Source organism: Lissotriton vulgaris, chromosome 6, assembly GCF_964263255.1.
Source record: "Lissotriton vulgaris chromosome 6, aLisVul1.2, whole genome shotgun sequence".
Classification (NCBI taxonomy): Eukaryota; Metazoa; Chordata; class Amphibia; order Caudata; family Salamandridae; genus Lissotriton; species Lissotriton vulgaris.
In genome coordinates, this window is record NC_141694.1 from 133996342 (window position 1) to 134011304 (window position 14963).

Genomic DNA, 14963 nt, shown 5'->3' on the forward strand with positions numbered 1-14963 from the left:
ATGTACACATCTAAAACCCAAACCAGAAACCCAGTTGGTTTTTGTGAGTAACTGTTTACAAACACACCACTGGTCATCAACATTATATCACATGATCATTTGTTTCCAACTTACTGTTTTGTCTTCTTTCTGTCCAAATTCTGTTGATCCCTTTTCAGCAATTCGTCTCCTATGAACAAATTATTAGGTTCACTATGTCTGTTTACATTTTATGAGTCTACTGCATTTGACTAAGTAGTTACTTTGGTGTGGACCTAATATTAGGAGACAATTTCCAATGGCTCTTCCTTAGATCCCAACACTCCTCCACACACCCCATTTTCCAGCTTCTCTGAGACTGCACTAATGCAGCATTTTTTTTATTTTGTGAAAATAAAACATAAGTGTTGAAGGTCATTGAAATATATATATTTTTTTACAATTGAAGGAGCATAATCTAGAGCTAATCAATGAGCACAATGCTGAAAAGAACCAAGTTGTATCAAGTTAGCAGGCTGCTGATATGTTTTTAAAGTGGCACGGATGTCAAATACATCACAGGTTCTTGGAGAGGGACAGTACAGCACCTGCTGGCTCCAGACAAGTTTCCACTGTCCTGACACCCAATTGTAAAAATGCAGGTTTGGACAAAACATGTGACCTCCAGTATTTAATCAATGCTTGTGTACAAATACCTGGTCTAAGAAAAAACGTACCTCCTGGCCAGCAGGGCGCTCATTTCCTCCATCAGGCCACTCCCACCCAAAGGGAGGGGTCCATTTCCTCGATTTGTATCCGTTTTGCTTGCAGTTGAACTTGATGCTGTGGCACTTCCTCCACCTTGGCTAGAAGACTCTTCACTCTTTGATAATGAAAGGAAAGAACAGTAGAAGATTTAGATACCAATTCATTAACAAACCAGTATCATGACTCTAAAAGAAGAACTGAGGAAAGCTATCTTGCTCCTATGTACTCTAAATAAAGACGACAATATGTATAGTTATTGGATTTATATAGTGCTTACTACCCCAGAGGCGTTGAAGCTCTTTACGGAGGTGAGCACAATACTCCAGAACCCAAGCTTAGTGGTTAATTCTCGCAGTTATTGTTGGTTATTATGATAACTCAAGTGTTTAAGAAAATATTGTAATTATTTACTGAAGTTACTTTATGATATACTAGCAGCCCGTCCCGACGTTGTCCGGGTATGAATTGCTGCCGGCCAGTAGTATATTGTTTTGTGGGATTTCGGTTTGATAGCATTTCCTATCTGTGACAGGCCTGTGAAACGCTCCGATTCACAGTGAACTGCTGATGCACTTAAGATTGTGCGTTCAGTAGTGTGTGAACTCGAGTTTTCCTACTTTATTTTTCCTTGCAATATTATATAGCGCAAACTCGACAACATGGCATGAGCACAATTTACATTACAGAGGAACACATTCATTTGTGGTAGGCACGGGGAGACAAAGCGATATGCCTGGAATCACAGGATGTTGAGCTGGTGCCGAGATTCGAACGTAGCTCCCCAGCTCTAAAGTTCGCAATTCTAGAACTTGTGGCGGGAGGTGTGTCTAAAAGTGTATGTCGGTGCTGGCCATCAATGAGAGAGACCTGTGCATTTTTCAAATGGGTGGTGAAAAAATATGAGTATGTTGCTGGAGATGTGGGCCGCTTGCCACCAATGTACTTACCGGGGAGGGTAAACACCCATTATTCCGCAACTTTCTTTCCGCATACCATCACTCTGCATACTTTCATTACGAAAGTACCATGACTCCGCAATGCCATTATAACGCATGGCATTACATTTTATATGCTTTTACCACGCATACATTTACAACGAAATTCGTTGTAAATGCATAAATGGTAAAAGCATGTTTTTTTTAAATGTTGGGATAAGGTAAGTATGGGTATAGGGTTATATGTTTTGGGGTACTGAGGTATATGTTTTGGGGTGTTTGGTTATTTTAAGGGTTCAGATATAGTTTTGGGTTATGGGGTACAGGGGTAGTTTTAGGGTTTAGGGATAGGTATGGGTTTTGGGGTACAGGGGTATTTTTTGGGTTCAGGGCTAGGTTTTGGGGTACAGGGTTATTTTTAGGGTTCAGGGCTAGGTTTGGGGGTACAGGGGTATTTTTAGGGTTCAGGGGTAGGTTTGGGTTTTGGGGTACAGGGGTATTTTAAGGGTTCAGGGCTAGGTTTGGGTTTTGGGGTACAGGGGTATTTTTAGGGTTCAGGGCTAGGTTTGGGTTTTGGGGTACAGGGGTATTTTAGGGTTCAGGGGTAGGTTTTGAGACCCTCCCGGGTGAGTAGCGCGCTTTACAAATGCCGCGATTGATTGATTGATTCAGAGTGTATACATCATTTAAACATTAAGAGCTCTAGCGTGGTGTATGCTGTGCCTAAGATAGCTTTTTAAACATAGGTTGGAGATTCTCAAATCTTGGTACAGGGTCTGTTCGCTGCAGGAGGGAAGTTAGCACAAACAAATGAGTCTCATTTAAAGGTCTTCACTTGCTATTCTGTAAATTAATGTTTTTTACCACACACACTTAAAATGTGTTATGTGGCACTGGCTAAGGGAATCTTACCAATGTGCACTCACACTTATACCCTGTTTTGTTGCCTAATCCCATCCTAGTGTATTTTGTGCATGTTTATATATGCATTGTATGTATAAGTGAAGCAGAGTGATTAAGTCCTGTTGATTTCCATTTTGAAAGTCCAAGGCCTGGTCCAGTGCACAAGACTGTGGTGATATTTTCCCAGATGACTAAGAAGACAGAAATTCTGTCACTTGGAGGACAGTGGGGTGAAGGGGGCTGCAGTCTGGTGTTCAGAGTGAGAAGAGTCTTCTAGGTAAAACAACCCTTTTGACTCTTTCCTAATCACTGTCTTTGTGGTTCTTCATAGTCAGGAACAAATAGTTCACTTCACTCCGTGCCTCTGTTGTGGGTGTTCCGAGCTGGAGACTACTCTGCTGTGAGGAGCATCTACCATATAAAGGTTGCATCTGCAGAACTGCATAGAGGGACTTGAATAGGAAGCCATCCCAAACCAGTTCTCTTACCTGCAGAATCCTGAATTAGACTGACATGCAGATCATTGCACGGAGATACTCGGTTTCCTTGTCATTAAAGGCACAGAAAAACATTCCAAGCGTGTACCCTCTTCGAGTAGAACCGCATTGAAGCCCACAAGCTACATTGGGCCATGAGCTAAACGAGGTCAACAATTCATGGAAAACAAAGTGAAAAGAAGGTATGCTTGGCACATGAAGAGTGTAAATAGTGATCGTTAGCTCCTCAAACGTGAAATTAACTGCTATGCACTCTGCTTAACTGATCAGGGTTTCAGGTGTGATGACAGATGGCATTCCCGATAAAACTATGTTCTTGTTAGAAAACAGTTTAGAATTTGAAAAACCAGGTACAGCATAGAAGAAAATGAAGGAGATTCTGATGCGATGAGATGCATGCATACTAAAAGAAGGAACATTTCTGGTTTGATCTCATGTCCCCTCTCCACCACCCCACTCTTCTCCCAGAGTCTCCCAATAGACAACTGCAGTGCTGTGTAATTTTCATCAAAGTAAAATGTGTTTAGTGATTTCAGATGGAGCTCGATTTTTCATTTACAAAAAAAACTTGTCAAATCTGTTGGCAACACCAATTTTGGCATGGTAATTTATGAAAGATGGTCCGGGAGGGGGGTGTAGAGGGGGTGTCTTGGGAATGGGAGGGGTTGATGTGAATAGCCAATTCTAGTGTTTAAACCTATTCAAGTTAAGCACAAATCATAATCAAGTACCCAGTGTCACAAGAAATAAGTGAAAAGCTAGCCACCGTAACATCTCAATTAATCAGTAGTTCTGATGGTCCGCATAGCCTTCTCAGGAGGTCCACGACTGCTCAGAAAATATAACTTTAACAGGTTAATATAGTGAATATAAATAAAGAAGCAAAATGTAAAATAAAAAAATAATGATCGGTAAAGGTGAAGGAATTTAGAATTGTGAGCTAAAGATTGTCAGTATCCTCAGAATTATTTGTGGGAACCTTGCAAATGCATCACATTGAATAAAATATGGACTATGAGTGAACTTAATTGAATTTAGAAAAGCTCCAACCTCCCATTAAAATTCCAATTTTTGTCTGAATTAAATCAAATATTTTCTCATTTGCTTGTGTGATGAATGTTTGTTTCTATATTTTGGGTGTATTGTTCTGTGTTTCAAAATATTCAAAATGATTAGCCGGGGTCTCTACCTACCAATCATGACTCAATAGGGGACCAAAGACTCCAATAATGATTCAGTGGGGGTCTAAGTAATGATTTACTAGGGGTCCATGGGAGTCAAAAGGTTAAATAATACGGTCCTAAATGGAAGACTACAGCAAAATGGTAGAAAAATGCCATGTGCACGAGCAGCCCAAATTAATTCACAGAAATGAACATTTACTGCTCTATGTGGAGCAGATAAGGAGAGAAAACTCTACAGTAGACTAACATTCTCCAACTATGAGACAAGTTAACAAACTAGAGCTTTCATGTTCCAAGGCAAGATTGTAGATTCGTGCATTTTAAAGTATACTTAAACTAGTGGATATCAATATAATCCATTCATCCATGAATGCTAGATACTGAACTGTAACTCAGATGGGACTTATGAATTGTATCCACAAAAAGCAGCTGACAAAAACGTTCCCTTTGCTGGAGATCAGAGTTCAGCCTTCTTTGTTCATTTATGCAAACTGCATGTGTATAATACACGGTCCTCCAATAGAAGACTGGCGCTGTACAAATAGAATTACGACATGAGTGGTGGACGCCTGTGTATAACAGAAGTAGCGGGCAAATAAACCAAATTTAACAGGCCATTTGAATACTCCGCCTTTCAGGTTAATAATTTCACAGCAAGCTGCCTGGAATATAGAAACAACTGTCAAACTGTGCCCATTTGAATGTCAGCACTGCAAGTCTCAAATCAAATGAGGTTGCTGAATGTGCCTCTTTTATGTCTAGAAACTCCTCAGTATTAAAAACAGATTAGTGCTACAGCAGTTCCCCTAAACTACAGATAATTAAACTGGACCTGGTTCTGTGTTAGGAGCCAATATAGACAAAGGGCAGAAGACATGAACTAAATTACTAAGCCTAGTGATAGCCAGGAAGCACTCTTTTTTAAAAATAAATGCTTGATACAAGCCTGTATCGATAGTGTTTCCATGATCTAGACTGGATGTAAAACATAACACACCAAAACCATATTGGGAAATGTCTGGTTAAAAAAACCCAAAAAAAAAACAAACATACGAGCTGTATGTTTCAGCTGGAATAAGAAGCTCTGAGGGAAGGTACTGATATGGGCTTCAAGGACTTACACCAGATACGCCAAAAGGGTCCTGGTTCCTAGTGGCTGTGGAAAGGTTTAGATTAAAGGCCCAAGAAGGCGGTCCGAATACAAACGTTTATAAATTTCCAATGTAGTCTGGTTCATCATTAAGCTTATGAGTTATAGCGTTAGCACAAAAAAACATATGGAGTAGATGCCTATGAGCTGTGAGTACTTACAATAATAATTAAAGAAATAAAATAAAAGCAATAGTCCTATCCCGAGTTAGTCCCTTGCACCCATGCTTATCTGCGGGACGAACACAAAGGTGTCTAAGTAGTTAAGACTCTACATACTGCTGAAGCCATGAAGTCACTGTCTGCCCTTGAAGATTCGCAGGAAACCGATGCAGAGAGACAGGATAACACTTTCAAAGACAAGTGATGTCTAGGAGGTTTTCTTCAGATAGGTGCTGTAACAAAGTGGCTACTTGGTTTGGGGGTGAGGAATAGACTGCACTTTCAGAGTATTATGTGCCTGTATTCAACGTACGTTATAGCCTCAATTGTTCTGACAAGTTTCCTGTGTGGTTTATTTTTGTTCTGATTAGGATACAGGGCAGCATATTCTGTTTATATCTCTTACAAGAATGATACCATTATTTCTTGCCTGATTAACCTAAATCCTGTACTCAGGGGATATATGTTCAGAAGCTATGCAAGTCCTTATTTTGGAGTTCAAACTGTCGACCTTTCCTGCAACGCAAATCACCGGCCAGGCCGTATACTAGCCATTTTCGCGAGGGTCCTGTACCAATACTGAAGCATTTTAAAATAACTGAACCTTAACTGGGCTTCTCCAATATGGGTGTCAATGAGTTCTAAGTTTTAAGACCAGTTTTCTTCCGCATAATCGCATTTTAAATAGGTTGCTGTTTTTCCAATATATGGCCTCTCCGCAGTTTGGAGAAGACACTATTCACCATGAATGTGTAAACGTCAGACATTACTTCTTTGTGTTTTCACCATACACTCTGCAGAGGGGGAGTTTCTGGGATATCCAGGGAGGCAAGTTCCAGCTTGCTTTTGAGGCAATGATACAACTGGAAATGTCTGCATCTTTGAGAAAACCGCATCCTCGGCTATTCTTGTAGCAGTGGAAACAGTTTTCCCCTATTATCCACCATAAACCGTTAAAGACTGCAAAGGCCTCCTGTTTTTCCATATACTCAATTGAAGAATACTGCCGCATTCTGCAGGTTCTATAGGACCCATTTTTCCTCTGAATTTGTGCAATTTCACATTAAAGAAAGTGGCCAATAGGCACTTTATTGGCTAATGATTTTGGATTATCCAATAGTTACAGATCAACATGAGGTTTTATATATTGTGGTCTACATCAGAATGGTGCTGGAGCACTTTATAACTGTGAGAAAATTACGTTTGTTAGGACCACAATGATCCAATCTAATTAGATTTTTTAAATTTCATATTTTTAAAAGTTGCATACAGTACAGCAAAAAAAGGACAAGCTCAGAGGGGCCAAGACTTCAGCGCCCAGTTTGTACGTCATCTAAGAGGCAGGGCCACATTCAGCACGCCATTGGGCACATAAAAGCATCTTCCTTGCACTGCAGCCCGGGACGCGCTCACAGAGGGGCCAGGACTTCAGCCCACAGGTTGCAGTTAATCATAGAGGCAGGGCCTCACATTCAGCGCGCCGGCTGGCACAAAGCATCCCACTTTCACCACGAATGGGGGTGCCCTGGGAGGAAGGAGTAGGCGGGGGTAAAGGTGGGCCCGCTTGCGTCCATCTGAGCCCAGAAGATGCTCCCTCCTAAAATCCATCAAAGGTGTGTTTTTATCTACCGACTGCAAGGGTGAGCCCAGTTTAAATTATTCGTGCTAAATAATCTTGCATTATTTACAATTCTTGCTTACAGTGCCTACTGCATACGGCTAGTCCCAATGGGTAAGTGCAAAGAAACAGATTCGCTTGCAGGCAAAAAACACAAAAGCACCAAATTAAAAACTGCTGATTCAGTTCCCAAGCCTCACGTTAATAATATAATCCAAGATATAGACACCCTAATTGAGGGGGTAGAATCGCTGCTGGCGGGCGATAAAGATGATGGAAAAAGAAAAGGGAAATCTCCACCCAAGATTGCACCTATATTTGGGGATAACAAGAAAAAAACGTATTTACAACTGAGTACGACCACCCCAGGAGCCAACATTTCTGATCAGTCAGAGGCAGCCAATCCTATGAATAAAAGTGCAGCTTTTCTTGCTGCATGCACTACTATCCCTCTAGAGTTTAATATCATATGCTTAAATAGTTTTGCTATTTTATCGGAAAACCAACCATGTACTGGCCCAACGAGACCTTATGGAACATCACAAGGGGCTGCAAAAATGAGAGTCCACCGGCCTTGAAGCAAACGCGGTGGGCAGATGAGAACAAAATACCACCCAATGTAATGGCGATTGTCTGAGGCTCCAAGACCAGATAAGTGATTATTAGAAAACTATTGGATACAACGGCCCTTGTTGAGAAACGGCTAAGCAACGAGCAGTACGAGTGCTCAGATGAAGCCAATCCCTCCCACACTGCTAAACCAAACTCTGTGGAGAAATGTAACCTGTGCAATCACCAAGGAACAGGTACCACCATGTAGCAGGTCATACGTACCAGAAGAGGACAGTCCCAGAGTCAAATACATACAAGTTGCAACGATAAGCTCTTCTACCGGACCATAGCAGGGCCCCGAAGTGGGTCAGACTGCCCATTCTGGGCAGATCAGAGCAGTTACAACTAGGCCCACTTTTCTAGAGTATGAAGGGAGGAGATGCATCTGGGAAGGGGCATGAAGAGTGTGTCCCCCGCCACAGCCACATATCGGCTCACCTGAGAAACCTGCACTGGCTCCCCGTCAGCAAGAGGATCACGTTCAGGATCCTCATCCTTGCACACAAAGCGCTCCACGACATGGGCCCCGAATACCTCAACAACCGCCTCTCGTTCTACTCTGCTACCCGCCAGCTCCGCTAGCCTCGCCCTCGCAACCGCCCCACGGATCCGCAGAGCCACCACCGGAGGAAGATAGTTTTCCACCTGGCCGCCAAGACATGGAACTCCCTCCCCGCACACCTAGGACTGACCCAGGACCATCTCACCTCCAGGAAGCACCTCAAGACCTGGCTATTCGAGCAGTAGCGCCCCCCCCCCCCCTCTCCCTTCAGCGCCTTGAGACCCTCGCAGGTGAGTAGCACGCTCTATAAATGAACTGACTGATTGATTGTTGGGCTGGATGTGTATGATAAATATGCACAAATGTGTCCATGGAGAAAGAGAATGAGGACTCACTAGTAAACAATTGTCTCCACTTGATAAGGTCTGTCCATATTTGCCATTCCCCAATTCACTCCAACATTGTCCACACTAGAAGATTACATGGCCCAGTAGCACCAGAGAGGACTTTTGATTAAATTAAGCTAAAAGTTAGGCATACTTACATAGTGGACGTCTTAGTGGGATTAGAATTTCACAAAATCCCCCGTCTGGTAAGCATATTCACTTTAAGTATAGGTCACCATCCTTTTCTTCCCAACCCTCTATTCCCAGATCTGTCACCTCCTCCTAGCGAATGACTGACTAGGGGCTGTTATGGGTGACTGCCTTTGTGGAAGGTGTCAAGATATACCTCAAGTTAGGGAACCATTCACCACTGAAATGCTGTAGCATAAATCCTGCTCTGGAGGAATGAGTTCCACTTGTGGCCACTACCTATGGAGTTCCCTAGTGTAGCACATAATGCACAAACCAGGATCCAAATGGTATAAACGTTCTATTCTGGACCGTGGCTGGTTTGAAAACAAAGCTTGGTGATCCTACATGGGGTGTGTTCATAGATAAGTTTGACATCTGAATGTTCCAGGAAAGTTGGTGCCTTGATAGTGTACATAGAACTGGCTATGTGAACTTTTCCGTCCCACCAATAATTAGCACTAATATTGCCCTATGGCCTGAGGGCATGCAGCAACCAAACTAGGTCAGATTTGCAAGTCCACCATACCTGCAATCGTCTTGGGCACACCAGTAGGACAGACTATATATTGATTGCCCAGCCTACTTGGAAAATTGTGCTAGACATGAAGGTAGTCAAAAAGAGCAACAGTGATCACAATACTATTCATTGTCCTCTGTCAAATATAATAAACCATCTAGGTAATGTCCATCAGTCACTATCTAGGGATCCGAAGTCCGCTAACAATAGACGAAAACTAAAATGGCCACAAATACCTTTCCAACAAGAAACTAGGGCTGTTATGCGGCTCACTTTTTCTGTTGGTCTAATGGAGTTGGACAGACCTTTGGACTCCTGCGCTAAAGAATTCCCCCACTCTGGCTATCCACTAGACATTTTTTACTGTAGTGGGAGAATACTTCGACCATCATTACTCTGGGGGGAAACCAGAGGCCAGGAAACCGATCAAGACATGGTTTAATAAAGATTATAGGAGTGAAAAATAATTAATTATACAACGCACTGAAAAGTGGTAATATCAATGTCATTAGATCAAAGAGGGAGCAATACAAACTGGTGCAATCAAAGGTAAACAGGTTTTAGGACTACCAGTTATCAGTAGATTTATTTGATGCCACCAAAGCGAAGGATTCTAGGACATTCTAGCACATTGTGGCCAATGAAGGCCAGAGTGAAAATAATTTTCTTGCTAATTCTATCCAGCCAAGTCTGGCACAACCATTTCTCCAACCTGTATGGCCAAGGCTTAGAGGCAGAGACGCATTCTAGGGTATTAATGGAGCTATGAAGAAACACTAACCATACCGCCCTGGCTATTGAACTTAGGGAAACACTGTATGCCATTAAGAGCATTGTTCCTGGTAAAGCTGCAGGCCCAGAAGGGATATCTGAATACCTTTGTCTCAGAGCTCGAGAACCAGACAAATATATAAACAAACTGACAAATGCAGAAATCCTAAATAGTTGGAAGGCTGCGGAGATCATTTGAATTTATAATAAAAAATACTCTAGGGACTTACCATTGAACTACTGACCGATTAGTTTAATCAATGCCACCCAGAAGGGGTTTTGCAGGCAGATAATGAATAGGCGAGACTCTTGGATAGAGGAACATAATTCAGGCTTGTTCCTGCAAGCTAGTTTTATGAAACAAGTACTGTCGACCAGGTACTTAGATTTTTAACAGCTGATTGGAAGACAGCTGTCTTATAGAAGCTGCACTTAAATGTGTTGTTTGTGGACCTAAAGAACAAGTTACTTACCTTCGGTAACGCTTTTTCTGGTGGATACAGTATCTGCCAGTGGATTCCTCACCTTGTGAATATCCCCTGCGCCAGCAACATTCGGACATTTTTTGTAGCTCTCCACGCCGACGAGGACGGCGTCATAGAAGCCCGGCTTCGCTCGTGACTCCGCTGACGTCACTGGAGCCATAAGAGCCTCGTTGGCGTGATGAAGTCAATTCCACCCTTGTTTCCGTGCCTTCGAGGCACACGGACTGACAGACATCAATATGTGCAGTATACATAGTACACAGGATTTGAAACAATACACAGCGTAAAAACAATTCAGAAAAACACTTCCATTGAAAGAACAATTAAAGAATATCAACATTGTAGGTATAACAAGGGTGGACAACAGGGAGGAGGGTGGGTCAGTGAGGAATCCACAGGCAGATACTGTATCCACTAGAAAAAGAGTTACCGAAGGTAAGTAACTTGTTCTTCTGATGGATACATCTGCCAATGGATTCCTCACCTTGTGAATAGAGTCCCACAGCAGTCCCCACTCTTGGAAGAGGGTGTCCACCCTTCTATACTAAAAAGTTCTGTAGGACAGAACGCGCAAAGTCACCGTCCCTCCTCACCTCGGTATCTAAGCAGTAATGCTTCGCGAAGGTGTGGAGGGAGGCCCAAGTTGCCGCTCTACAAATGTCCTCTACAGGGACACGTCTAGACAAAGCAGATGTTGAAGACGTTGCTCTAGTAGAGTGAGCTCTAATACCCCCTGGAGGATCCTTACCGGCCAAAGAGTAACAGATCTTGATGCACAAGATAATCCATCTTGAAAGGGTGCGCTTGTGCACTGCTCTGCCTATCCTGCAGCCAGCAAAACCCATGAAGAGCTTGTCATCCACACGATAGTCTTTAGTCCTATCGAGGTAAAAACTCACCGCCCTCTTAGGGTCCAGGCGGTGAAACCGCTCCTCCTCCTTGGAAGGGGGAGGATAGTAGGAAGAAAGGGTAATGGACTGCCCCAGATGAGTTACCACCTTAGGCAGAAATCAGCCATGGTCCTAAGAACCATTCTATCAGCATGAATAGTCAAGAATGGGAGTTTCTAACTCAGAGCTTGAAGCTCACTTACCCTCCTTGCTGAGGTAATGGCAATAGGAAAAAACAACTTTAAAAGACAATAGCCTCAAAGGGCACTTGTGTAAAGGCTAAAAAGGAGAACCCATCAAGTAGGTTAAGACAAGATTTAAGTCCCATTGGGGCACAATAAATTGAGTAGGCAGATATTTGTTGGTAAGGCCCTTAATGAATAGTAACACAATAGGCGACTTAAACAAAGACATCTGGTCCGGCAAGCAAGGAAACGCTGACAAAGCCGATAAATATCCCTTCACAGTAGCCACTGCAAAGCCCTGCTGGGCTAGAGAAAGAGCAAATTGAAGGATGTTGGATAAGCGAGCCCTCAAAGGGTCAATAGACTTCTCCCCACACCAATGATCAAATTTGGACTACCTTATGAATAAATAAATAGACTTGGTGGAGAGAAGTCTACTGGATAGAATAACATCCACCACGCCAGAAGAAGAGAAAAAGAATTCAGATTGCCCTGTTCGATCTCCAGGCATGAAGGTGTAAGCTCTGGAGGTGTGGGTGTAGAACCTGCACCTGCGAGAGGTCATCTGCCCTGAGAGGGAGACGGAGCGGAGGGCACGAGGAGAGGTGGAGAAGATCTGTATACCACACCCTTCTTGGCCAATCCGGGGCGATCAATATGACTTAAGCCTGGTCTTAGCGAATCTTCCTCAGAACCCGAGGAATCAAGGGTATGGGAGGAAACTCGTAAAGGAGTCGTGAGTCCCAATTCAACTGAAACGCATCCCGCAAAGCTCCCTGAATTGGATAATGGAGACTGCAGAATGACGGGCAGTGAGCTTTCTCGTGAGTGGCAAACACGTCAACCAGAGTTCCCCCACGTCCGGAAGACGTGACGAACCAAGTCCAGATGAAGCCTCCACTCGTGGTCAGCTGAGAACTGCTGACTGAGATGGTCTGCACGCACGTTTAAAACTCCGGACAGATGATTTGCCATCAAACAAATATGACGGTCCTGAACCCAGGACCAGCGACACAGAGCCTCTCTGCAAAGACAATGTGACCCTACTCCTCCCTGCTTGTTGACATACCACATCGCGGTGGTGTTGTCCGTCAGGACTTGAACCGACCGACCGCGAAGGGAAGGGAGGAAGGCCTTGAGCGCCAAACGTATCGCCCGTAACTCCAGAAGGTTGGTCTCCAGAGGAAAGGTTGTTTCACATCAAAGACCCTTGATCTCCAGGTCCCCCAGATGAGCACCCCACCCTAGAGTGGATGCATCCGTTAACACTGTGGCCACAGGTGGGGGTAGGTGGAAGGGCTTTCCCTGAGACAGATTGCCTTCCACGCTCCACCAAGATGGATCCGCTGCAGCTTCTCTGGAGATCCTCACAGACTTCTGAGATCTCCGTTGTGCTGATACCACTGCCTGCGGAGGCACCACTGGAGCACCCTTGTGCCAGCGTGCATGGTTGATCAACAGAACGCAGGAAGCAAACAGACCGAGCAGGCGAAGGACCTTCAGGACTGGAACGACCGCTTCATTGTAAAACATAGGAATAATTTCCTGAATGCCGAGAATCCTTTGTGGAGGAGGGAATGCTCGACAGACCGTAGTGTCCAGTACCGCCCCCATGAAAAGGTTGCCCCGAGAGGGAACTAGGTGAGACTTGGGCACGGTTATCGAAAACCCCAATTTGTATAACAGCGGAGTTGTCACCTGCAGATGATGAAGCACCTTCTGTGGACACTCTGCTTTGAGCAGCCAGTCGTCCAGATAGGAGAAAACTGGAATCCCCGATCTTCTGAGATGGGCTGCCACCACTGCCATCAACCTTGTGAAGACTCTAGGTGCTGTAGTAAGTCCAAACGGGAGAACCACAAACTGATAATGTTGCGAGCCCACGATGAAACTGAAATACTTCCTGTGCGACTTCAGGATCGGGATAAGAAAATACGCGCCCTGCAAGTCGATTGACACCATCCAGTCCTCTTGCTCCAGCGCCTGAAGAACCTGCGCAAGGGTGAGCATCTTGAACTTTTCCTGCTTCAGAAAAAGATTCAAGATCCTGAGATCCAGGATTGGACGTAACCTGCCATCCTTCTTGGTTATCAGGAAATACCGGGAGTAGCATCCCTGACCCCTCTCACGCCCTGGAACCACCTCTATCGCACCTTTTTTAAAAAAGGATAAAACTTCCTCCTGCAAGAGAAGAAGGTGGTCCTCCGAGGGAGCTCCTTGGAAAGGAGGGTAATTTGGAGGGAATTCCCAAAAGGGAAGGGCATACCCATTCTCCACAAGATTGGGGACCCAAAGGTCTGTAGTGACCAATTCCCAATCTTGTAGAAAGTGAGTAAGCTGACCCCCCACAGGACCAACATGTTCCAGAATGGTGATCTAGGGCTGCATTGCTGTGGTAAGAGGGGGGAGGTAGAGGTGGAGGAGGGCTGATGGCCTCGTGGGCGACCTCTGTTTTTGCCACTGTATGATTTGTACAACGTGTTTTGCTGCTGCTGTTGAGGTTGTCTACATGTCTGAAACGGCGACCTCCTAAATCCTTTATCTCCTGAAGGACGAACCTCGAGTTTGAGCTTGAAGACCAAGAGACTTGGCTGTTGCCTTGCTTCTCTCTAGAGCAGCATCCGCCTTTTCCCCAAAAAGTCCTGAACCATCACATGGTAGGTCTGAAAGCTTAGCCAGAACATCAGCCGAGAACTCCGAAGACTTCAGCCATGCACTCTTTGTATCTACAGAAGATCCCATTATCCTAGCTACAGAATCAGCAGTGTCTAACCCAATGCATCACCTGGTGTGCAGCCGCCTGAGTATCATGCAACACTTCCTCAAAATTCTTTCTATCCTCCTACGAATCCATTAAAGCATGGATATATCTTCCCATAAGACAGGTGGCATTAGTTGACTTTAAAGCCATGCTTGACGTAGAGAATACTTTCTTGGCAGATTGGTCATGTTTCTTAGACTCTGTCTGCCGGGACTTGAGGAAAAGCACCTGATTATCTTTTTGAACATGCAGCCTGAATAACAAGGCTCTCAGGAGTAGGATGGGAAGATAAAAATTCAGGATCCCCTGGAGCCACCCTGTATCTCCAAGCAATGGTTTTGGATATTGCAGGAGCTGAAAGGCTTTCACCAAACTTCCATCACAGGGTCAGTGATTGCCTCATTGAACGGTAGAAGAGGTTCAATTACAGAAGAAGGTGAATGGAGAACTTCTGTTAAAATGTTAGACCTAAATTCAGTAGTGGGAAG

The 14963-nt window shown here is 44.1% G+C and overlaps 1 protein-coding gene across 6 annotated transcripts in view; it reads right to left on the bottom strand.

The window, feature by feature from the left end:
• Nucleotides 1-14963, bottom strand: part of ENAH (ENAH actin regulator) — a 799370-nt gene that overhangs the window by 134717 nt on the left and 649690 nt on the right. For all 6 annotated transcript variants that reach the window (XM_086926161.1, XM_086926157.1, XM_086926158.1 and 3 more), the window contains 2 exons: nucleotides 696-841; nucleotides 115-169 (listed from right to left, as the gene is read on the bottom strand). In XM_086926161.1, the coding sequence (XP_086782287.1) occupies nucleotides 115-169; nucleotides 696-841 (201 nt within the window). The remainder of the gene's footprint in view (nucleotides 1-114; nucleotides 170-695; nucleotides 842-14963) is intronic.